This window comes from Sturnira hondurensis, unplaced genomic scaffold (genome assembly GCF_014824575.4).
Source record: "Sturnira hondurensis isolate 20B ecotype Veracruz unplaced genomic scaffold, ASM1482457v3 Scaffold0008992, whole genome shotgun sequence".
NCBI lineage: Eukaryota > Metazoa > Chordata > Mammalia > Chiroptera > Phyllostomidae > Sturnira > Sturnira hondurensis.
Window position 1 is genome coordinate 1,747,824 of NW_028081623.1, and position 27,008 is coordinate 1,774,831.

Sequence of the window (27,008 nt, forward strand, 5' to 3'; positions counted from 1 at the left end):
CAAGTTGGTGGCAGTTTATGGACAGCGTGGTAGTTAAATTAGCTTTGGGGAATTGTTCTCTAGAAGACTGGCAGTGCAAAGGGGAACTTGGAGAGTGTCCTTGTTACTGCAGCATCCTCTAGACAAGTCTCTGGCAGGAGGATGAGACTGGGAAGGCACTGAGTAGGCGCCTTCCCTCACCTACTGTCCACGATCATTAGGAGGAGCCGTGGGGAGGCTCTGGGATTGGGATCTCCCCTTCTCCCATTCCCTCCCGTTGCTGAAAACATTGTGGGCCTCATGGGGGAGTGGCAAAGATGCAGCCAAAACAGGAGTCAAGAACCCCATTGTGCAAAGTAAGCTAGTCACCAGACTACAACTTGGTGAATGGTTACTAAGGTCACTAAATCAGCTCCCTCTGTTTTCCCTTCATACCATTCATTCACAGCAAGCAACTCCTGCATTTTTCTGAAATAATGCATAGAAGAACCTACTGAAAGTAAATCACTGAAGAAGAGAAAAAGCAAAGGGAATGTTTCATTATGTGTTAGAATACAGATCAGGTTAACAAGGAACAGAAGTAAGAGCTACTTCCCTCAAATGTGGGATCTTCAGGGCTTCTTAGCATCTGGAGTTAGGAGGGGAAAAGAATTTGGGGCATTGAGTTGGATTTCCACATAGTTTACTAACATAATAAAAATTTTGAGAGCATAGTATGTATGTAATGCTGTGATTTAGAAACAATCAAAACAAAAAGCTGTTATTTATATATGTATATGTATGTGTGTGAATACACACACATCTATAGCATTTACCATTACTGCTTCCCATCAGTTAGGGAGTTTTAGATCCATGCTGATGTTAAAATCTGGCCTGGTATTTTCCCTTTTCATCCACTTTGTGTCCAGGTTAGTGCAGCTGTATGAAATGACTTGGGTAGCTTTCCTGCTTGTTCTACATAGTATTCAAATAACTTGGTTTTTTCTTTTTTAAGTTGACCAAAAACTCATCTTTAAAACCATCTGGGTGGCCCAGGCTAGGTAGTTCGGTTGGTTGAAGTGTCATCCAAACCACCGAAAGGTTGTGGTTTCCATCCCCAGTCGAGGTGTGCACAGGAGGCAACTGATCGATGCATCTCTCACATCTCTCTCTCTCTCTCTCTTCCCCTACCATTACCCCTTTCTCTATATATATAAATCAATAAGCATATCTTCTTCAGGAAAAGATTTTAAAACAACATCTGGGTGTGGGGACTTACTTGTAAGAAGATATTTAACTACAGCATCAGTTTATTTTGTAGTTAAATAACTATTCAGGCTTTTCATTCATTTCTTGAGTAAGTTTTGTCAGGTTGCAATTTTATAGGAAATAGTGCTTTTCATTTAAGTTCTTCTATATTTCTTTATCACAGAAGATGGGGATATAGGTCATAAAATGTGGAAAACTGGTTGGGAATGGGCAACCTTGATGATGTAAAGTTTTGGAATGATGCTACAAGTGAGGTGAGCATCTATCTTGAAGTCCTGATAAATTTAGAATATTCCTTCCCCCACTCCCCACAAAACAAGTATTTTACAGGTTCCTGACTTATTTTTCTGAAGCAAGTATCTTGCTTATTTTGGCTCATTATCGGTATTTATCCCAGGTATAGAAATGTTTTTTGGATTCATTTCTTACCTGTATCATTTTGTCATATATGCATTTCATTATGTAAAATACAGTTATTTTCTTACATTCCTGGCCTTTCCTATGACAATAAAAACTTATAGAATAAAAAAAAGTTTTCAGGTGCATTGCTATTAAGTTGTTCTTTATATATATATTTTTGGCTTTATTTGTAAACATCTCCCCTTTCTCATTCTAATAATATTTATATTTACCTTCTCTTTTCCTCTTCAATCCATTTTACCAGAAATTTGTAAACTTTTAAAAACTCTTCAAAGAAACAAATTTGTCTTTGTTGAACCCTTATTTATTTGATTTTAATTTCATTAATTTTTAAATAACTTTTTAAAGAGTGATTTTAGACCTACAGAAAAGCTGCAAAGCTACTACCGAGAGTTCTGTGTTTTCTCCTCTGATGCTGTCATCACACATCACCATGGCACGCTCATCGATGCCAGGAGGCCAGCACTGGCACGTTGCTATGGACTAAGCACAAATTCGTATTCAGATTTCACCAGTGCATATTTTAAATTAATGACTTTTCCTCGTGTTCCATGATTCAACTCAGGATGCCACATTGCATTTTGTTATCCTGTTTTTCTGTCGGTGGTAGTTCCTTGGCCTTTTCTTATTTTTCATGACCTTGACCGTTTTGAGGAATACTGGTAGAATACTTTTTCAAACATTTCTCAATTTGGATTTTTCTCACATTTTCATGACTTAGACTGGGTTTATGGGATTTTGAAGAGATGCAATACCCTTCTTTCATTCTGTCAAGGAGCAATGCTATCCACAGGGCATCACTGGTCATGTTAACCTTGGTCACTTGGTTAAGGTAGTGTTTGCCAGGTTTCTACACTGTACAGGTACTATTTTGCTTTCTCCATACTGTTAGGAAGCAAGTTACTAAGTGCAACTCCCACTTGAGGGGAGAGAGGAATTAAATATATATTAAATGTATATTTAATACATATAATTAAATATATGTAGCTAGTGGGAGGACTAACTACATACATCATTTGGGATTCTTCTACAAGGAAGATTTCTTTTCCCCTCTTTATTTGGACAAACATTTATATCAGTATGGATTTATATATAATTCCCTTATACTCTGGGCTATAATTCAATACAACTTTATTTACTTTTTTGCTCAAATTGTTCTAGCTTGTGCCATTAACAGCTCTTTCAGACTAACTCCCTGTGATGTGCTCCATGCTTTGTGGGAGTAGTTAGCACTTTTCTTCTTTCTTGTGCTAAAACATGCTCAATCATATTTTGTATTTTCCCTGCACCATCCCTAGAATCAGCCATTTCTCCAAGAAGTCCTAATTCCTTTAATTAGAGAATGGGATTTACAAGCCAAGATCATGATGGTGGATATGCTTATTGCTACTGGGTTGTCATTGCTTGCAGGCCCTTTCACTGGACAGAGCTGGGCAATATATGCATGTATACTAACCCATGAGTTCATCCTGATGGCTCCAACTCTACCCCAGTACCACAAAGCTCATGTCAGCCTTCCTTCATTGCTCATCAGTAACTTCTCTCTTCCATGGTGAGAAGCCTGGCTACCTGCAGCCACCGTCTCTTTACTTAGAGTTCAGTGTTTAGCGACAGGTCTTTCAGTCATTAGCCTTACAGTTTCCTCTCAAAACACTGTTTTCCATAGTTGGGTAGGAGAGCTTCTTTCCCCACTCCCAATCTCTTTAGTGAGGTTATGCCATATAGTGCAATCAGTGTCATTTTTGACAACATGCAGTCCGTGCTGAGACCCCTCAACATCCCAGCTGATACAGTGTTGTTTGTTTCCTGTAAGGTATTCCATAAAGCTCCTGCTCTGTGCCGTCCAGTTCTCACTGTTCTGTGAGTTTCAACAAATGCAGAGTCATGTATTCACCACACTAGTGTCATTCTGAACAGTCTCATCACCTTGAAAGTTCTGCTGTGTACCCCTTTTTGTGTCAGCCATTTCATTATATATTTAATTTGAGTATTCCTTTCTTCTACTTTCTTGGGTTACTTTTTACTAACTTCCTTAGCTTTTCTTCTTTTAATACATAAGCATTTAGGGTTATTGATACCCACTAATTACTGCTTTTACTACATATAAAAATTTGGTATATAGTATTTTAATGAAATTCACTCCAAGTAATTCTTTTTATTATAATTTCTTTTTTAGATGTACAGCCATTTATAAATATATTTTTAAATTTCTAAGAAAATGAAGCTTTTCTGTTTTTTTTTCCCCTTGAGAACTGATCTTTAAACTAACTTCATTCTGTTCATAGAGTATAATCTGTGTAATACTGATGATCCTTCATAACTTGCTGAGACTTTATGGCAAAGTATTTGTCAAATACTGTAAATGTTTCATGTCACTTGAAAAAATAAGCATATTCTGTATCATGGTGGGCAAGCAAGAGTTACATGGTTCAGATCTTCCGAACTCTTCTTAATTGTTTTCCTATTTGATCTGTGGGGTTCTGACCAGGGTGGATGTGAAGCTGCCTTGCCATGTTGCTTTCTTCCTTCTGCTTCTGCCAGAATTTCTGACTCCCTGTAGCTAATAATGCATTTTGCATTAAAGTTTATGTAGATAGTTATTAATGTTATCCTTTTGGTGAGTATTTGTCTGATACATGTTTATTCATACTTTTAGCTTTTTTATGTTCCTGTATTTTAGTGTTGTCAACTAAAGAAGATTTGGTCCTGCTTTCACCTGGTGACAGGAGTGCTACTAGAGCTACTTTATTTTCTTATCTTGGAGATTCCTTGACTGCACAAGTAGTACCCAGTACAATGAGGTCGGGCCTATGATGCGTATTCTCTGGAAAGACTCTTTTCACTCACTCGATAGATGTGCTGGCTCCACGTTGCAAGATTATTGATTCTTTCCAGGCCATTCTTTCACTGATAGTATAGCCTATGCAAAAGTCCTATTTTTTACAGGCTTCTGGGGTTCAGAGGCCCATGCACATTAGGTCTTTGACCCTGTGGCCAATTCCCTTGAGCATACCTGTAAAGCTTCCCTGGTATCAACATTTGCTTCCAGTGCAGCCTGGTGTTCACTTTCACTCCTACTTTGGTTTCAGCTCCTGATTCAGTTTTTTTGTTTTCCTGCCCTTTGCAGAATCTTTTTACTTTTTTATAAATATAGGACAACACTTAACAGAGTGCATATTATAATTTATTCAGTGTCTAGGTGTTTTGTAGTGAAGAGAGATTTGTAGAGTAACAAGTAAGTTCATTGTTTTAGCAACAGCAGTCACATAATGAAATTTGCATTTTGAAAAAACTAGATGACTCTATAGAGAACCTCCTATAAACCCTCTGCTTCAGGTTCCACTGGATAACTGCTGCTCAGCTGTCACATCATGCTTAAATATCATTCCCAAATTGACTCATTCCCTGAAATCTAAATTGCATCATGTCTGTGTACTTTTCCCCTTCTTAAATGTAATTGTACACTTACTGTCTGATTTTTCTTTTTTGAGCCTTTCCTTACTATAAACTCGTATCAGGGCAGGGATCTTTTCTGTTGTTGTTACATTGTATCCCCAGGACCTGGCTAGGTTCTCAATAAACACTTGTTGAGTAAGCAAATGAGTGACGTTGGCCATCCTTTTACAAACTTTGTAGGAGACATGTTGGGACACTTGATAAATAGATTTCACAATTAAGTATTCTTAATCAAATGCAATGATTTTTATGGCCCACAGAAAGATACTGTATAACCAGCAAGACTGTATCATTTTATGCCATAGAAATTAATATATTAAAACAATGAAATATTCTTTTTATATATAATATCAAATAGGATTGTAACAAATGATAAAGAACACAGTTGGTGAAGTTACAGGGAAATTAATAATTCCATGTGCCATGGGTCAGAGTAAGGTGATAAGTGCAATATGTATCAAATGCCCAACAACACCATTCCACTTGTCTTATCTTGGGCTGCCATAACAAAATATCATAGACTGGGTGGTTTAGACAACAGGGCTCTATATTGAGGCCCTAGAGACTGGAACCCTGAGATGAGGGCACCAGCATGGTCAGGTTCTGGGGAGGACTGTCTTCCTGGCTTGCAGGTGATTGCCTTCTTTCTGTGTCCTCACATTACAGAATGAGATCTCACTCTTCCTTCTTTTAAAACCTGCCACCAGTCCTATCAGACTGGGTTCCCACCCTTTTGGCCTCATTTGACCTTAATTATCTCCTGAAAGCCTTGTCTTCAAATTCAGTCACATTGGCAGTTAGGACTGCAACACATGAGTGTGAAGGGGCGTGACACAATTCAACCCTTAGCACCATTTAACCTAGTGATATGCTTCCAGAAATTTACCCCAAGGAAACAATTAGAAATGGCTTAAAAATATATAGTATACAATTTGTTATTGTTCCAGTATTTATGGTAGGAAAAACAAAGAGGAAAAAAGTCTAGATTTTTTACTAATAGAGTATTCTATTAATAAATTATGATACATTCCCAATGAAATAATATACCTCCCTGAAAAGTATGTATCAGAATATTTAAATGATGTGAAAAATGTTTACAGGTCATTAAAAGCATCAACTTATGGATCAGAATATACAGTAATATCTATCCATAGACTTAGAGGAAGACTAGAATTATGTTTACAAAATGATACTACCAGTTATTTCTATTGGGACATTTATAGGAAATTTTAATTGTTGTCTCTTTGTTTTTCTGAATTTCTCCATCTTCGTTACAGAGTGTGTATAGTCCGTTAATTCAAAAAAACCATGTCATTTGAAAAAATACTACCATTAGGTATGGGGCAGAGAGTAATATTGATATCAGAAAACACTCTACACCAACATTAATCCTCTTTCTTTTTGTTACAAAATCCTCTTGATATTTTATTTTTCTTGAATTATAGAGTTGTGTGATGCAGTGATTCCAGGAATGTTGGCTAGTTTGGTTGCAGGTCAGGTCAGTTATCAAACATCTTGATGACTGTCCTTGATGTAGCATTACCTTAATACAAAACCTGTTCCCAAATCATATACCTTCATAGAGTCAGTCATTGCTTTCTCTGTAGAAATGTCTGTACTTTAAAAACCTGCAAAGACAATGGAATGCAGTAGAAAATCCAAATAAGGAAAGTAGTAGGAAGGAGGAGTGTTTGAAGAAAAGTGAAGAATGTATTTAAAGTTTTGTCAAAAACATTTTCTCCCCATTGACCATGGGAGTTGGGGGAGTGCGGGACAGAGGAGAGCAACAGGAAAAAGGTGGGAAAACTATAACTGAACAACAATAAAAGGATATTTTCTCAAAGGAAAGTTGTTCCTTCTATCTCAGTGACTGTAAAGGGGTCAAATTAATTTCTTCTCTGGATATGTAAAATTGCATGGGAAGTGAGAGGATGCTGATTATGTAATATATGACTATCCAAATAATAAATCATTTTGTTTGAAACAATAGGAGATGTTATAGGTTGGGGAACAAAAACAAGGAGAGATTATTGTTTTCTCCCTCATCTTTCATCATTTCTTATTCTCATGCTGTGTCTTCCTCTCTTTTTTATTCTGTTCACAAATGGATATTGGTGGGAAATACACAAAGTGCAAAGTGGCTTTTACCTGCTGTGCTACAGGCAGAATTGACAATTCAGAAATACCACTGTCTAGGTGTCTCTCCCCTTCTCATCTCTTCAGAGGAAGCTAAGATGTCATACATTCCTTATAGGAGAGGGCAGGTGAAAAGAAGCCTAAAAGAATCACAGAGCACCATAAACTTTGTCATTTTGCTGGTTTAAAAAATGCCTTTTGCCCAAAACCACCAAACTGCTAGGCCAAACACATTTACCTGATGAGTTGGGGAGGTAGGTGGTGATGGAGAAGGGTGAAGGAAATCTGTGTGATCGATTTATCAGACTTGTCTCTACAGTGTTAACTCCTGGCATATGTATTCAACCCACAAGCTTCCTAGAGGTGGTATGCAGACTCCTAGAGATGATAAAGACCAGGATATATCTAGATACCTTAAGTATCTAGAAACTGTTGAGCTGGTGAAAATGATTGAGAAAATAACCATAGAAGTTACAGTCTTCATTAAATAACAAATGCTTGTCAGCACTAAGTAATGCTGTTTCAGTGGGAATTGTGGGAAGATCCCATGACTAAATACTTTTGGGAGATGCTATTTAAACAAAGGTATACAGGTGTCTTTACTCTCAGGCTTCTCAGGCCCTTGGTTCTTCTGTGAACCTCCAAGAAGGGTCTTATAATTTGCATTGTTCAAAAACTCAGGCAGTTTCACCCTTTAATTTGAGTTGGATTTTATCACAGAGCCATTGTTTCTGAAAACATGTTAACAGCCAGTAGCTCTTCGTTATTCATATTTACCCAGACAAAAAAAGATATTAAACTTGCCAAAATTAGTTTTTATTGGACTCACGAGTCTCTGGGATTTTGCCTTAGACTGAAAAAAAAAGACTATAAAATGTGTGAACTGTAAACCGTTCGACTAAGAGAAAGGAAGCTGCCAGGTCAGTGCCTGTCTGAATATTGAGGATTCCCTCATTGATAGTTTGCCTTTGCTCAAATGCCTGAGTCTTTTTTTAATGTTTATTTATTTTAATTGTTGTTCATCAAATGCCTGACTCTTTGCCAAGTTTTATATACTTTCCCCCTGAGATCTTTGTTGTGTGATAGTCTAATCATCCTTTAACTTCTTAGAAACTAATTTCTTATCTGAAATACTCCAAAAGCTATTGGAGACACATAGAAAATGGACCAGTTACACTGTTTATCTCACTTGTTTTTGTGATTTAAAAAAAATTTTTCTCAACTTACAGCTTATGTTGCACTCATTACAGAAGGAAATGGTAATTATGACGAGATATCCAGTATACCTAAAGGATTCTGTTTATTTTAAAATGACTAATCTGTCAGGTTGATGAATAGTACAAATTGTAAAATCCTTTACTTCCTGGAAGAATTTGATAAAATTAATTTGTATAGCCCTCATTGTGTGGGGGAACTATTTTTTGGATAAATCTGGCTCTGAACACAGATGCCATGCGTGTGTGTGCACACATATGTGTAATGGTTTCTCTTAAAGCAGAATGTGATCCATAGGCAGATGTAAAATCAGACTTTTAAGCATCACTTGCAGAACGTTCTGTTGTTCAAAGTGTGGTTTTAACAATCTTTGAAATACCATATAGACATAACTGAATTGAGTGTTTAATTGCTTCTGTAATATCAGAAGGAAATTCCATGTCATAATTTGTTTGACAGTATCATTAAAAGGTATATATCTACCATTATGCTGTGTTTTATAATTTGTTTATGTCTCAAGCATCTTTCATAGAACAGTGTTTTTTAATTATTTTATTGTTTTCAATTACAGTTGTCAGCATTCCACCCCCTACCCCAGCCAAACCCACCTCCCTCCCTTGCTCCCACCTTCCCCCTAGGTTTTGTCCATGAGTCCTCTATAGTAGTTCCTACAAACCTTTCCCCATTTCCCCTGAAACCCCCCCAACCCCGGCTATTGTTAGATTGTTCTTGATTTCAATGTCTCTAGTTATACTTTGTTTGCTTTTTTCTTTTGTTGATTATGTTCCAGTTAAAGGTGAGATCATATGGTATTTGTCCCTCATCCCCTGGCTTATTTCACTTATTTCACTGGGTGGTCTCCAGTTCCATCCATGCTATTGCAAAGGTTATAAGCTCCTTCTTTCTCTCTGCTGCCTAGAATTCCATTGTGTAAATGTACTAGTTTTTTGATTGATTCATTCATTCACTGATGGGCAGATAGGGTGCTTCCAGCACTTGGCTATTGTAAACTGTGCTGCTATGAACATTGGGGTGCATAGGTTTTTTGGATTGGTGTTTCAGGGCTCTTAGGGTATAATCCCAGCAGTGTATACCCAGCAGTGGAATGCTGGGTCAAAAGGCAGGTCCATTTTTAGTTTTCTGATGAAATTCCATACTGTTTTCCACAGTGGCTGCACCAGTCTGCATTCTCACCAGCAGTGCACTAGGGTTCCCTTTTCTCCACATCCTCTCCAACACTTTTTTGTTGATTTGTTTACATTGGCCATTCTGACTGGCATAAAGTGATATCTCGTTTTGGTTTTAATTTGCATTTCACTGATGGCTAGTGATGCTGAGCATCTTTTCAAGTGTCTGTGGGCCTTCTGTGTAACTTCCTTGGAGAAGTGTCTGTTCAAGTCTTCTGCCTATTTTTTGATTGGGTTGCTTGTCTTCCAAGAGTGTAGTTATGTGAGTTCTTTATATATTTTGGAGATCAAGCCCTTGTCTACTGTGGTGTCATTGGCAAATATGTTTTCCCATATAGTTGGTTCTCTTTCCATTTTAATGCTGTTTTCTTTAGCCATGCAAAGTGTTTTTAATTTGATGAAGTCCCATTTGTTTATTCTTTTCTTTATGTCCCTTGCTTTAGGGGACATATCAGTGAAGATGTTGCTACGTGAAATATCTGAGATTTTCCTGCCTATGTTCTCCTCTAGGAAATTTATAGTATCATGCCTTGTATTTAAATTTTTTATTCAACTTAAATGTATTTTTATGTATGGTGTAAGTTGGTGATTGATTTTCTTTTTTTTTTTTTTTTGTATGCAGCTGTCCAGTTCTCCCAACACCATTTGTTGAAGAGGCTATTTTTACTCTATTTTATGCTTCTGCCCCCTTTGTCAAATATTAATTGACCATAGAGAATTGGGTTTATTTCTGGGCTCCCTGTCCTGTTCAATTGGTCTCTGTGTCTTTTCTTATGCTAGTAACAGGCTGTTTTGATTACAGTGGCTTTGTAATACAGTTTAATATCAGGTATTGTGATCCCTCCTACTTTGTTCTTTCTCAAAATTGCTGCAGCTATTCAGGGTTGTTTATGGTTCCATATAAATTTTTGAAATGTTTGTTCTATATCTGTGAAATATGCCATTGGTACTTTAATAAGTATTGCTTTAAATCTGTAAATTGCTTTGGGTAGTATGGACATTTTGATGATGTTAATTCTTCCAATCTGTGAACATGGTACATGCTTCCATTTGTTTGTGTCTTCCTTAATTTCTTTCTTCAAAAACACTCTGTTTTTATTAAATCATGCAGTTTCAGCAACTACAGGCCCAGGGAAAAAATAAAAATATTAAATTTGGATATATGAGAATGCCTCTCCTGCTTATTGGAACCATTTTAATATTTAAGTATAGAGTTAAACCCAAATTAACATTCAAAACACAAAATTGGTCTTTTATGTTAGAATTTTCAGTATCTCCATTTTAAGTCTTTTTATCATTGTCAAAGACGCATCATTCTTTTTACTTTTATTAACACAGGAAAAATTTTATTCTTGAAATTTAAACTAAATCATTTTACTAATAATTAAAATGGCAGATAAACACTAAAGTTTTCTGCTGTGTAAATACATGCTAACTTTTGTTAATGATCATTTTACTGAGAATATTTAACTGAAATATCTGCCTTTGTTTGCTTTAAAATAATTCCTGTTTTACCTACTGTTATATAACAAATGTTCTGAATAATTTATGCCATATTAACACTTACTAATATTGCTTATTAGCAATATTGTGATGTTATGGGATTCATGAATTCTTGTAATCTTATGTAGCTGGTATTTTTATATTTTATATATCACTTATTCATTTCTTTGGCATTTATGTATTGAACATCAACAAGATGCCAGCTATTGTTCTAGGCACTAGGGGTCCAGCACATAGGAGGCAGACAAAAAAATAAATACGTCACACATGGGATTTGTGGCAAACAGTAAAGCATGGTAAAGGAAAAGAGGCCTATGGGAAGGAGAAACTACACTTTTACATCAAGTGGTTAAAGATAATCTCAATAATCCTGAGTCACATTGGTAGAGAGGAGGAGCAAATGAGCAAATAAGCTTTGTGTACATAGGGAAGGAGCTCCCAGGCAGTGGAAACAGCACATGCAAAGGCCTGAGGCAGAATATACTTCATATGTTCACAGCTAGCAAAGAGGCCAGTATATCTTGAGTGAAGGGATTTGCTGTGAAGCGGAAGAGGAGGATAGTCAGTGTGGGTCCAGAGGATCATATACAGTCTTATAGACAATTATATGGGCTTTGGCTTTTATAATGACAACCACTATTACATGCAGATGACTCATACTTTAAAAAGGCTCACAAGAGTATGTTGCCAATACTCTGACAAGAGTCTGGAGGGAGACCACGGAGGCTGTGGCAGTACTCTGGGGGGAGCTGATGATGGCTGGAATGTTAGGGGAAACAGTAGAAGTGCTGAGGGGCAGTCAGGTGCTGCATATGTCTTGGCAGTACACCTCATAGAAATTATAAAAAGACTTCTGGCCAAGATGCAGGTGTGGGGAGATACATTTTGCCTCTTCACACAACCAAAACAAGGACAACAAATTAAAAAATTTGGCCCCTCTATGATTCGGATGTTGGTATGTTTGAAGATGTTTCAGAGCTTATACTCACTTTTTATATATTTTTTCTTCTTGCTATTCTGCTTGAATGCTTTTTTCTTCCTTTCGTTCCAAGTTGTTGATTTGATTCTCAGCTTTAAAAACAAAAATAACCAGAACTGCCTGAAAATAAAACTTTATGGAAGTCCAACAACCAAGGACTATTGGTTGTAATAAAGAAGTAATAAAAAAGAAACATTCATCCAAGCCGGTAGGAGGGGTGGAGATGGGCAGCAGGGGTAGAGAGGACGTGGGGCAAAGTGGTGGCTTGAGGACTAAGGCAGGCAAGGCAGTGGCTGGTGGAGCAGGCATTCCCACACTTGCCTGCCGATGAATCAGGAGGAACAACTCGGGAGCAAGACAGACCTCTCAACCCAGGGTTCCAGTGCAGGGAAATAGAGCCTCAAAACTTCTGTTTGAAAACAGCTATGCAGGTTGATGTGGCAGGAGAAACTCACAGAAGAGCCTCACAGAAGAGTTCCTGGGAGAGACCCACAGGGTCCTGGAATGTACACAAACCCACCCGCCCACCCAGGAATCCCCACCAGAAGGGCCCAGTTTGCTTGTGGGTAACAGGGGAAGTGGCTGAAAGTCAGCAGAAAGCTGAGCAAGCAGCATTGTTCCCTCTCAGACACCTCCCCCACATACAGCCTCACAATGCAGCAATGTAGATTACCCCACCCTGGTGAACACCAAAGGCTCTGCCCCTTATGACTCATTAATAGGTGCACAGAGACAAAAAAAGAAAAACATGGCCCAAATGAAAGAACAGATCAAAGCTCCAGAAAAAATACAAGTAAGTGATGAAGAGGTCGTCAACCTATCAGATGCACAGTTCAAAACACTGGTAATCAGGATGCTCGTAGAAATGATTGAGTGTGGATGCAAAATAGAGGGAAAAGTGAAGGCTATGAAAAGTGAAATGAAGGAAAATGTACAAAGAACCATCAGGGACAGGAGGGACACTGGTTTGGTTTCCTTCAGATCAACGATTTGGAGCAGAAGGAAGGAATAAACATTCAGCCAGAACAGAATGAAGAAACAAGAATTCCAAAAAATGAGGAGAGGCTTAGGAACCTCCAGGACAACTTTAAATGATCCGACATCCAAATCATAGGGGTGCTAGAAGGAGAAGAGGAAGAGCAAGACATTGAAAACATAATGAAGGAGAACTTCCCCAATCTGGCAAAGGAAATAAATAGACTTGCAGGAAGTCCAGGAAGCTCAGAGGGTCCCAAAGAATTTGGACCCAAGGAAGCACACACCAAGGCACATCATAATTGCATTATCCAGGATTAAAGAGAAGGAGAGTATCCTAATAGTAGCAAGAGAAAAAGGAGACAGTTACTTACAAAGGAGTTCCCATAAGACCATCAGCTGATTTCTCAAAAGAAACCTTACAGGCAAGGAGGGCTGGAAAGAAGTATTCAAAGTCAGGAAAGGCAAGGACCTCCATCCAAGGTTGCTTTATCCAGCAAAGCTATCATTTAGAATGGAAGGGCAGATAAAGTGCTTCCCAGATGAGGTCAAGTTAAAGGAGTTCATCATCACCAAGTCCTTATTATATGAAATGTTAAAGGAACTTACCTAAGAGAAACAAGAAGATGAAAACTATGAACAGTAAAATGACAACAAACTCACAACTATCAACCACTGAACCTAAAACAAAAACAACAACAAAAACAAACTAAGCAAACACTAGAACAGGAACAGAATCACAGAAATGGAGATCACATGGAGGGTTATCAGTGGGGAGAGGGAGAAGTCAGAATTGGGGAAAAGGTACAAGGAATAAGGAGCATAAATGGTAGGTACAAAATAGACAGGGGTGGTGAAGAATAATATGGGAAATGGAGAAGCCAAAGAATTTATATGTACGACCCATGGACATGAACTAAGGTAGGGGGATGCTGATGGGAGGGGCAATGCAGGACAAAGGGGAATACAGGAGAGAAATAAATGGGACAACTCTAATAGCATAATCGATAAAATATATTTAAAAAAACACAGTGAGAAAAAATCAAATATGTTTCAGGATTTTCATGCTGAACCAATATCCCTATGGAATCAATGTGAATTTTCATTAGGACTTTTAAAAGTAGCTATAAAGATGAAACAAATCTTCTTTTACTAAGATTAAGACATCAAATTTAATATATATCTAATAGCAGGGATTTAGAACTTATTATTTATCAATTTAAGTATCTTGTGATATAGTGATCATCTAAAATTCTGAAAATATAAAATTTAACTGTGCTTGTTAACACAGATAAAAACATATAATAATTTCACATTCATTTTAAAATCTGTATATGTCAAGAAAATACATCTTTTTGCATTTGGTAGCTAACACCAATCATTGCTTCCCCTATCAGCTCACTTTTCTAAAAAAATATATATGTTTCCTCACCCGAAGACATTTTTTCATTGCTTTTAGAGAGAAAAGGAGGGATGGAGAGAAACACTGATGAGAGAGTGCTGCATGAATGGCTGCCTCCCATATGCGTCTAGAGCAGAGATCAAACTCACTACTCCTTGGTTACAGAATGACACTCCAGCCCACTGAGGCACATCAGCCAGTGACAAAGATTATATTTTAATTCCCAAAAGATTTATGCATTTCATTACAACTTATGAATATATAATGTTTTTTGTAAGTAAAAAGATGGACTATGAAACCCCCCCAAAAAAACACCAAAAAAACCCAAATGGTTAAAATAACTTTCCAGCACAATTTTTATTTGATATTCCCATTGTTTTTAAAAATAAATATATATGTATATGTGCACCTGTGATACTTGTAAACTAATCAATTAGGAAAAAAGCAATTAAATATTAAGGTTATACCTGTATCTCACCAACATAAAGACATTTTATTTATATCAAAGCATCATTTGAGTTTCCAGTTTTTTCCATATAGAGTAAATAATATAGAGTAAATAACTTTTTCAGAAATTCACATGCTGCTAGAATTTATGCTCCGGAAATATTTCTTACAATTATATTTTGCTCCTAAATAGGGAAAGACTAATATTTTAACTACCTAATCAGAATAACACATCACATTTTTTTCCCATCAGAATGCATTTGAATATTAACTACAGAAAAAAACTAGTTGCAAAATATTGGTCTTTCTAATATTTATAGGAAGAAAAGAAAGTGTTATCTGTAAATTATAAAACAATGAAATATGAGCCAGCTCCAATGTTTTATAATAATTGTATAATGGATTTTTTTCACATATTATTTCAGAGCCAATTCTCATTGGGCAAAGATAGCACAAAACCCAGACTGTAACTTATGAATGAATGCATATTGGCAATGATCACAAAAGTTCAACTGGAAGTTCTACATAATCATTCATTTAGAATTTGGGCATTCTCATTCTGACAAAAACTGTAACTATATTATTATATTAAACTGTAACTACTATATTATGTAGTAGATAGCAATAAAAACTCATATGGCAAAGTTCCAGGTGGTTATTTCACCATATTCACCAATGCAAACTTCATGGAAAAGAGCAAATAACTCATTCTGATAATGGCCATGCCCTTTGGCTTTGCCCTCCGACAGATGCCACATGGTTATACTTGAGAGAAGTTTACTGTTTGCTTCAACTGTCACTACAGTAACAGAGCAAGTTGTCCTGTCATATTAAACTTCCCTGGGTTCATAGGTTACCTATGGAACACAGCCAGTGGTTCAAGCAATGAGAAACGAAAAAAGTAACATCAGGGGAACATCACTTATACCAATCTTCACTAAGATTAATCTATTAGACACAGTGAAGGGTTGTCACTTTACTGGTGCAGTACTAAATTTGGTACATACCTGACATGTTAAATAGAATATTTAATATTTTGGAATTCTCTTATTCACATGTTGTTATTTTATTATAGATATAAGACCATGTACTGAACTATCGGGTATATGAAGTGGTATTTTATATCAAAATTATTGTAAGTGGCAACTTTGTTGCAGTCAAGCCTAAAGGTCTTTCTAAAATCATTCTTCCTAATCAAGTCAAGCTCTTTCTAAAATCATTCTTCCTAATAAATGCAAATACTTTCTTTCTCATCAATATCATCCTGTTATGGTCATTATTAAAACAAACATAGCAATTATTAATTACAAAATGTTAAATATGTGCCTGGCACTGCGCTGTTTTATGTGTGTGACAAAATGAGATGCTCACAGCAATCCTTTCTCTGGTCTCCAAGGAAGGAGCTGCTAGGGTTCAAAAAGATTTAGCTGCCTCCTAAATGTAACACAGCTGGTAAGTGCTAGAGCTTGGACTTTTGCATTCCAAAGCCAATGCCCTCTTTTCGTTCCCCTGTTTTTCACAGAAAATAATAAAGAACAATTTTTTTTAAATCCTATTAGAAAATGGAAGCCTTATCTGAGAAGCAATAATGGTGGAACTATTTTTAAATATATGTACTTCAGACATTTTCTATGTTACTTGCACTATAAGAAAAAGAACTTAAAAACCAATAAAATTTGTCCTGGCTGGTGTAGCTCAGTGGATTGAGCACAGGCCTGCAAACCAAAGGATTGGGGTTAGATTCCCAGTCAGGGCACATGCCTGGGTTGCAGGCCAGTTCCCAGCATGGTATGCACAAGAGGCAACCATACATTGATATTTGTCTCCCTCTCTCCTTCCCTTCCCCTCTAAAAGATAAACAAATGAAATCTTTAAAAAACCAATAAAATTTAAAATATTACCTACCATTGAATCAGTGAGTCAATCAAAAAAGACCATGAGGAGAGGTGCAAAGAGGTAGAGAGGCCTGGAGAGGTGCAGAGACACAAAGCAGCACGGAGAGGTGTGGAGACACAGAATGGGTGGTCCCACAGCCACATGTGGTGAATAAAAATCAGCAGGGATACCTTGGAGGTAAGGCGTCCCAGCCCCAGACCAGAAGACCCAGCCCAGGGTTCCAGTACCAGGAGGATAAGTCCCCATAACTTCTGGTGGTAAAAACCAGTGGGGGTTGGGACAATGGAAGAAAGTGCAGGATTCTCAGGAGTCTCCTCTTATAGGGCATGCAACAGGTGCCCTTAGGACTCTCGCAGACTCATCCCCTATGGGATTCAGCACCAGGGCAGCATCTGGAAGGGCACCAGTGGCATACAGGGAGAAATTGAAGTGTCTGGTAATAAGGTGAGTGCTGGGAAACAGCTTCCTCCTGGACAAAACTCCAGAGGCCAGACAGTGGCACTGTCCCCTCTCCAAGTCTTCCCTTTCACAGAGCCACAGAGCACTGTAACATGGGTTGCTCTGTCTTGGTGATTACCGAAGGCTTCACTCCATACAACTTACAGGTGCACTTTTCTACAATAGGCCATGCTTCTAAGACCAGGAAACAAAGCAGCTCTACCTAATACCCAGAAACAAACACAGAGGCTGCCAAAATGAGGAGACAAAGGACTATGGCCCAACTGAAAGAACAGAACAAAAATCTAGAAAAAGAACTAAATGAAATGGAGATAAGTAGTCTATCAGATACAGAATTCAAAACACCAGTTATTGGGATGCTCAAGAAACTCACTGGGTACTTCAACGGCATAAAAATGACCCAGGCAGAAATGAAGGTTACAATAAGTGAAATAAAGAAAAATCTATAGGGAACCAAAGGGGGGGGGCATAAAACTGAGAATCAAATCAACAACTTGGAACAAAAGGAAGAAAAAAAGCATTCAATCAGAATAGCAAGAAGAAAAAAAATTAAAAAAGTGAGGATAAGCTCTGGAACATCTTCAAACATACGAACATCCGAATCATAGAGGGGCCAGAAGGACAAGAGGAAGAGCAAGAAATTGAAAACTTAGTTGAAAAAAATAATGAAAGAAAACTTTACTAATTTGGTGAAGGAAATAGACAAGTCCAGGAAGCACAGAGTCCCAAACAAGATGAACATAAAGAGGACCACACAAAGATACATCATAATTAAAATGCTGAAGATTAAAGATAAGGAGAGAATCGTAAAAGCAGATAGTTACTCCTACAAAAGAACAGTTACCTACTCTTACACAGTAGATCCCATAAGACTGTCAGCTAATTTCTCAAAAGAATCTTTGCAGGTTAGAAGGGACTGGCAAGTATTCAAAGTGTTGAAAAGCAAGGACCTAAAATCTAGATTACTCTATCCAGCAAAGCTATCTTTTAGAATCAAAGGACATATAAAATGCTTCCCAGACAAGGTAAAACTAAAGGAGTTCATCATCACCAAGTCCTTATTATATGAGGTGCTAAAGGGAATTATATAAGAAAAAAAGATCAAATCTATGAACATTGAAATGGCACTAAATTCACAACTACTAACACCTGAATCTAAAAAACAAACTAAGCAAACAAGCTTATTTTGTTTGAGCAGAAACAAAATTACAGAAGTGGAGATCATCTGGAGGATTATCAGTTGGGTATGGGAAGGGGGAGAATAGGGGAAAACTGCAGGAACTAAGAAGTACAGATTGTAGATACAAAAAGAAAGGGGGATGTTAAGAACAGTATAGGAAATGGAGTAGCCGAAGAAACTGCATGCATGATCCATGGAAGTGAACTAAGAGGGTGTGGGAGTGCTGGAAGGAATGGGGCTAATGGGTGAAGGAAGACAAAGGGCAGAAATTTGGACAACTGTAATAGCATAATCAATAAAATGTATTTTTAAAAAGAAAGTCCTATAATATGCTCTTTCATTCACTGCAAAATATGTACTTGCAGAAGCCTTGAGAAGAACTTAAACTAGTTATATTTTACTAATGTTTATTGAGTAGACTTAGGGTAATTACAGAATTTTTAAAAAGCTTTGTAAACTCATTATAATTTAAAAAATATATTTTACTATTATAGTTGTCCCATTTTTCTCTCCTCTTCATTACCCCCTGCCATGTACATCCCCTCCCACCATCATTCCACCACCTTAGTTCATGTCCATGGGTAATATATATATAAGTTCTTTTGCTTCTCCATTTCCCATATTATACTTTTTAAAAGTATAATTTTATATAAAATTTATATAAATCAATAAAATATATTTTCTTGATTATATTATTACAGTTGTCCCATTTCCCCTGCTTTATTTCATAGGCCAACACTCAATCCACAGTAGCCAGGGCCCATTTTCTCTCCTTTACTCCCCTTCTCGCTGCACTTCCACTCCCACCCGCAGTGTGCCCCTCTTTAGTCCATGTCCATGGGTCGTACATTTAATTCTCTGGCTTCTCCATTTCCCATATTATTCTTCACCACCCCTGTCTATTTTGTACCTACCATTTATGCTTCTTATTCCTTGTACCTTTTCCCCAATTCTGACTTCTCCCACTCCCCACTGATAACCCTCCATGTGATCTCCATTTCTGTGATTCTGTTCCTGTTCTAGTGTTTGCTTAGTTTGTTTTTGTTGTTTTTGTTTTAGGTTCAGTGGTTGATAGTTGTGAGTTTGTTGTCATTTTACTGTTCATAGTTTTCATCTTGTTTCTCTTAGGTAAGTTCCTTTAACATTTCATATAATAAGGACTTGGTGATGATGAACTCCTTTAACTTGACCTCATCTGGGAAGCACTTTATCTGCCCTTCCATTCTAAATGATAGCTTTGCTGGATAAAGCAACCTTGGATGGAGGTCCTTGCCTTTCCTGACTTTGAATACTTCTTTCCAGCCCTCCTTGCCTGTAAGGTTTCTTTTGAGAAATCAGCTGATGGTCTTATGGGAACTCCTTTGTAAGTAACTGTCTCCTTTTTCTCTTGCTACTATTAGGATACTCTCCTTCTCTTTAATCCTGGATAATGCAATTATGATGTGCCTTGGTGTGTGCTTCCTTGGGTCCAAATTCTTTGGGACCCTCTGAGCTTCCTGGACTTCCTGCAAGTCTATTTATTTCCTTTGCCAGATTGGGGAAGTTCTCCTTCATTATGTTTTCAATGTCTTGCTCTTCCTCTTTTCCTTCTAGCACCCCTATGATTTGGATGTCGGATCATTTAAAGTTGTCCTGGAGGTTCCTAAGCCTCTCCTCATTTTTTGGAATTCTCGTTTCTTCATTCTGTTCTGGCTGAATGTTTATTCCTTCCTTCTGCTCCAAATCGTTGATCTGAAGGAAACCAAACCAGTGTCCTTCCTGTCCCTGATGGTTCTTTGTACATTTTCCTTCATTTCACTTTTCATAGCCTTCACTTTTCCCTCTATTTTGCATCCACACTCAATCATTTCTACGAGCATCCTGGTTACCAGTGTTTTGAACTGTGCATCTGATAGGTTGACGACCTCTTCATCACTTACTTGTATTTTTTCTGGAGCTTTGATCTGTTCTTTCATTTGGGCCATGTTTTTCTTTTTTTGTCTCTGTGCACCTATTAATGAGTCATAAGGGGCAGAGCCTTTGGTGTTCACCAGGGTGGGGTAATCTACATTGCTGCATTGTGAGGCTGTATGTGGGGGAGGTGTCTGAGAGGGAACAATGCTGCTTGCTCAGCTTTCTGCTGACTTTCAGCCACTTCCCCTGTTACCCACAAGCAAACTGGGCCCTTCTGGTGGGGATTCCTGGGTGGGCGGGTGGGTTTGTGTACATTCCAGGACCCTGTGGGTCTCTCCCAGGAACTCTTCTGTGAGGCTCTTCTGTGAGTTTCTCCTGCCACATCAACCTGCATAGCTGTTTTCAAACAGAAGTTTTGAGGCTCTATTTCCCTGCACTGGAACCCTGGGTTGGGAGGTCTGTCTTGCTCCCGAGTTGTTCCTCCTGATTCATCGGCAGGCAAGTGTGGGAATGCCTGCTCCACCAGCCACTGCCTTGCCTGCCTTAGTCCTCAAGCCACCACTTTGCCCCACGTCCTCTCTACCCCTGCTGCCCATCTCCACCCCTCCTACCGGCTTGGATGAATGTTTTTTTTAACTCCTTGGTCGTCAGACTTCTATAGTTTTATTTTCTGGCAGTTCCGGTTATTTTTTGTTTTTAAATGTGTTGTTCCTCTTTTGATTGTGTGAAGAGGCAAAATGTATCTACCCTATGCCTCCATCTTGGCCAGAAGCCCAATNTTACCAGTGTTTTGAACTGTGCATCTGATAGGTTGACGACCTCTTCATCACTTACTTGTATTTTTTCTGGAGCTTTGATCTGTTCTTTCATTTGGGCCATGTTTTTCTTTTTTTGTCTCTGTGCACCTATTAATGAGTCATAAGGGGCAGAGCCTTTGGTGTTCACCAGGGTGGGGTAATCTACATTGCTGCATTGTGAGGCTGTATGTGGGGGAGGTGTCTGAGAGGGAACAATGCTGCTTGCTCAGCTTTCTGCTGACTTTCAGCCACTTCCCCTGTTACCCACAAGCAAACTGGGCCCTTCTGGTGGGGATTCCTGGGTGGGCGGGTGGGTTTGTGTACATTCCAGGACCCTGTGGGTCTCTCCCAGGAACTCTTCTGTGAGGCTCTTCTGTGAGTTTCTCCTGCCACATCAACCTGCATAGCTGTTTTCAAACAGAAGTTTTGAGGCTCTATTTCCCTGCACTGGAACCCTGGGTTGAGAGGTCTGTCTTGCTCCCGAGTTGTTCCTCCTGATTCATCGGCAGGCAAGTGTGGGAATGCCTGCTCCACCAGCCACTGCCTTGCCTGCCTTAGTCCTCAAGCCACCACTTTGCCCCACGTCCTCTCTACCCCTGCTGCCCATCTCCACCCCTCCTACCGGTTTGGATGAATGTTTTTTTTAACTCCTTGGTCATCAGACTTCTATAGTTTTATTTTCTGGCAGTTCCGGTTATTTTTTGTTTTTAAATGTGTTGTTCCTCTTTTGATTGTGTGAAGAGGCAAAATGTATCTACCCTATGCCTCCATCTTGGCCAGAAGCCCAATGTTAGCCTCTCTGTATGTTTTAATTCAAATATTTATTGGTAATTCTATGCTCACAAATCTAAACAAACAAAAAAGTGGAAGAGTAAACCGTTACTTGTATCTGAATCAGAATGGCTATGTTGCTTTCAAGAATTTAAATTAAATCCCCTGTTTAACATTAGCTTAATTTGGAAGAGAAGCAGTTAAGACATTTTAGCTTGCATTCAGTATTTTTTAAATATTTCTATTCAAAGGATATTCATTTAATGAGGCAAATATTTGATACTGCTATAAAACACTTTTCACTGCCATTCTCAAGGACTAGTCATTGTTTTCTGTAGATCTGGAAAATATTTATTGTAATTCTTTACCTTGAAGTCTATCTAAAAGAGAATAATTCCATTCATTCTGGGTCAAATTATGAAGCAGGAAGCTACAAATATCTCCAATGAATTTTCACTGTAGCCCCAATTATATGTATACTATAGACCTATACACATTTTTTATAATTATTTGGATTTTCAGGAAAATATATGTACATGTAGATAGAGCTATAGAATATTTAAAAGTAAATGTTCTATCAATATAAATTACTGATTCTGATTGTTTTTCAGGCCTGATGGAATCGGAACAGTTTCAGTGGAAGAGAAAGAGAAATTTGAGGAGATAAAAGAGAGACTGTCTTTCCTTTTAGAAAATCAGATAAGCCATTTCAGGTAAATATTCTCTTCACTAATACAAGTATTTGCTTCTTCACTCAACCTTTTCGATCCCTTACAAATGTCTTTCTGTAACTAGTCAACACTTAGAAACTATTCATCAGTCTGTGGTCTGCTTCTCTGCCTGCCATCCAGTTTCACTGATCACTTACATAGCCCCCGTCCCTGCAATATCGTCTCCACTGCACCTCTTGCTTGCTGTGTGCATTTCTACTCCTTGCACAGCCTCTTTGCCTTTTCTCTGTGGCTGTTGCTCCCTCTTTCTGTGTTACCACCCGTCAAGGAGACTCTCCAGTCTCCCCTTCACAGCAGAACCTTCCTCAGTTATTCCAGCAGAGCAGAAAAGCTAAAGTCCTACCTGTACTCTGCATTTATCATATGGTTATCATACACATTTCTTTTTTTTACCCTCACTTGAAGCTGTGTTTCTTGATTTAGAAAGAGAGAAATGGAAAGAGAGAGAACCATCGATTGGTTGCCTCCTGTACATACCCCAATCTGGATCAGACCTGCAATCTAGGCATGTGCTCTGACTTGGGATCAAACTGGCAACTTTTTGGTGTCTGAACGATGCTCCAACCAACTGAGCCACCTAGCCAGGGCATAATATACATTTCTTTAATCATTATTTATTTTTTTAAATCTACATTCTATGAGAACAATTCCCAGTACACTTCCTTATTCCTGGAAAATTAACTATTGATAAAAATCTTTTTTTGCATCCACATGTACATTTTTATTTTATTTCATTTCCTTTTTTAAACATTTTAATTGTTGTTCAAGTACAGTTTTCTGCCTTTTACTCCCATCCCACCCCACCACCTGTAGCCCTCCCCACTTCCCTCCTGTTTCCTGCCCCCCTTGTTATTGTCCATGTGTCCTTTATACTTGTTCCTGCAAACCCTTCCCCTTTCCCCCTGAATTGTATTAGATTATGTAAATAAAAACAGGATATTAAAAATGGAAACAAGTATTATAAACAAAATAGTGAGCAGGACATAAAAACTAATCATAGTAAAAACTGTGTCTCAGTTATCTAGAACATTTACTTAACCAATGTAAGGTAGACACTGAATTTAGATCTAACTCCCCCCAAATGGTATAACCATATTGAAAGGATGGGAAAGACAGGAATTATGTTTAGGGTGGGGGAAAGTGACCTTTAGGGGGAAAAAAGAGCTTATATATCTCAGATGAAGTAACATGGAATTACATATTCACCCTTCTATCTGAAACAAAAAAGAAAGGTTTTTTAGTCAAAATATGTGGAAAAAAGTGCTTTTTAAGGCATTAAACATAAGCAATGAGTAACATTACTATATTTTGCCATGCATAACATGTACGTTTTTGCCCAAATTTTTGAGGGAAAAATAAGGGTGTACATTATACATGGCTACTACTAATTCCATATCTGCATAAATGTTTTTAATTCTTTCATTTATGCTCATGCATTAAAAGTGTAACTCTAGAAAGCAATAATGATATCCATATGCAAAATAATACACTGGAATATGATCATCAGTTTTGTGTCTAAAAAGAAATACATAAAAAATTAAATTAAGACAAAAGATTTTTCCTGAAAGTTTAGGCCAAAAACATGGGTGTTCATTATGCATGGAAGCACATTAACGTATGGCAAAATGCAGCTATTTGCCCCTGCCAACTTCAAGGAGAGTGTTTTCAAGCCAAGGCCTGGAGAGAAGGGTGGATCCCAGTGGACATCCTGACTTGAGGAGGCAAGGCCAGAAGTCCAGGGAGACCAAGGCAGCCAGAGTTTGCAGGTCAGGTTTCTGAAGAAGAGATTGCAGAAAGATGCTTCAGGCATCTGCTGAAAATCACCCTGAAGGCTTCTCCCTGTGCCTGTGAGGAAACTATCCTAAATCAGGCAAACAGCTATGTTGACAGGATCATGGGGGAAAATCCCCCAAACTAACACTAGGCTACTTCCAGTTTCTCCTACCCAGAGTGCAAACTTTCTAATTCATGGGCATCAGGTAGAGTTTGCCTGAGTAGTGGGAAAAAAACTAACCCTAGAATATATACTGTCATGGTCTCTTCTAATGAAAATGAAAAGCTAGATTTGGGTGAATCAATGACTCAGTGTTCATGTAATTTAACAGGACTCCCAAACAAAGTTCAGAAATATTTAAAGGAATACAAAAATATTCAGCCATCAAAAAGGTAGAATAATAGTCTAGCATTCAGTCAAAAATTTCGAAGTATACAAAGAAATAGTAAACTATGATCAAAGAGAATAAAACCAGCCAAAAAAGTGAAAATGAGCCCTGGCTGGTGTAGCTCAGTGGATTGAGTGCGGACCTGCGAACCAGACGCTCGGGGTTCGATTCCCAGTCAGGGCACATGCCTGGGTTGCAGGCCAGTTTCCAGCAGGGGCCAGTTCCCTGCAGGGGATGCACGAGAAGCAACCATACATTGATGTTTCCTTCCTCTCTCCTTCCTTTCCCCTCTGAAGATAAATAAATAATAAAATTTAAAAAAAAAGTGAAAATGACACAGAAGATAAAAATTAATAAACAGTGGTGTTAAAAGAATTATTATTACTACATTTCATATGTTCAACCTACTAAAGGCATCTATGGAAAACTTGTAACATTGTACTTACTAGTGAAAGACTGAATGTTTTCAAACAAAGACAAGAACAAGGCAAGGATGCCTGCTGTCCTACTCTATTCCAGACTGTGCTGATGGCAGTCTAGCCAATGCAATGAGACAGGAAGGAAGACATTCAGATGGGAAAAGAAATAAAACTGTCTTTATTAAACAGGTGATATGATCACCCAAGTAGAAAATTCTATGAAAATTACCAAAAAAATGCTTTTCTAATTAATGTTAGAAAACTTGTAGGAGCCTAACTATATAAATATCAATCTGTGTCTGTACGATAGCAACAAATAAATTGAAATTAAAAAACAATGCTGTTTACAATAACAACAAAAATAATTAAATACTTAGGGTTCAATCTGTATGAAACCTGTACACTGAAATGTACATTTGCCAAGAAAAATAAGAGAAAACCTGAATTGACCTATATAGGCAATGCTGTCTCAGTCAAATCTCAAAAGGGTTTTGTAGACACTACCAACCTATTTCTAAAATCCATATGGAAATACAAAGAACTTAACCATAGCCAAAATAACTTTCTAAGAGTAGCATTGGAATGTTGACACTACCTGATTTCAAGACTTACAAAGCCACAATAATCAGGATAGTGTGGTATAGAGAGTCCAGAAGAGACTCACACACATATGGAATTTGAAAAGTATGCTTTTTCAACAGATAAAGATTTCCGGATTCTCTGGAGCTATTGGATAGCCAATTGCAAACTATTAAACTGGATCTATACCTTACAACTGATACAAAAGTTAACACAAAATGGATAGACCTAGAAAACAGAAAATCCCTGTGTCCTTGGACTGATTAAAAATTCTTAAATAGAACACCAAAAATCATGATTCATAAATGGCAAAATTATAACTGAGCAATCTGGGGCCTGTGCACATGGTTCCTTGATGCCTGACCTAACAATTAATGTGGAGGAAAACAGATTTTTACTTACAGGATTCCAACCCCAAGGGGAGGGGCAGCACTGGGAGCACTCCTGCTCAGAACCCTGTTGTCCCCTGAGACCCAGCACATCCCTTGCTCCTCACCAGGCTACACACCAGAAGCCCAGAAGTTCCCCATATCCTTATCTGTTCTTAAGCTGGCTGTGCAAACAGTTCTACATTCTCCCTGGAAGGTACATTCCTGGGTTTCAGAGTCCCTATCCTCTCGCAGTAGCTCTCTCCTTCAGGATCTGGCAGCCTCCATGTAGTACTCCAGGAAAGCATGTGCCATGTTATACTGGATCATCGTGGGGTCCGGAAAGGCACACATCCCAAGAGAGTGGCCTCCATATGTCCTTCAGAAAAGCAGAAGTCAGCGTTCTCCTGTCACAGTTCAGCATTCTGGGTGTCTCCCAAAATAAATGCATAGTTTGGCAGGCCCCCACAATTCCCAGCTCCATCAGCTCTGCCACTGTGTTCTCCATGCGGGTTTCCCAGCAGGTTTCCTCTTTTTTTACCCCAGTTCTTACTCCAAAACACCTGGCACTTCCTTACACACCAGACCGCGTGGCTGAATCCCTGTACTTCATGGCCTTCCTCATGGCTGCCTTCCTTCTGGCTGCCACTCATTACTGACCTTATGGCCTATATCGGGGCCCTTGCACATCTTTTGAAACTGCATGGCTGCTACACAATGGCTACTCACCCTGATTTCAAATGCTGACCTGGAGCTTCCTATGTGACCTCAATCTGGCCCCTCCTACAATGTGCCATCTTTGCCAG

At 38.3% G+C, this 27,008-nt stretch overlaps 1 protein-coding gene across 10 annotated transcripts in view; it reads left to right on the plus strand.

Annotated features, from left to right (window-relative positions):
* CADPS2 (calcium dependent secretion activator 2) overlaps window positions 1–27,008 on the plus strand; it is a 618,469-nt gene that overhangs the window by 447,418 nt on the left and 144,043 nt on the right. For all 10 annotated transcript variants that reach the window (XM_037056497.1, XM_037056495.1, XM_037056499.1 and 7 more), the window contains one exon: window positions 22,555–22,656. In XM_037056497.1, the coding sequence (XP_036912392.1) occupies window positions 22,555–22,656 (102 nt within the window). The remainder of the gene's footprint in view (window positions 1–22,554; window positions 22,657–27,008) is intronic.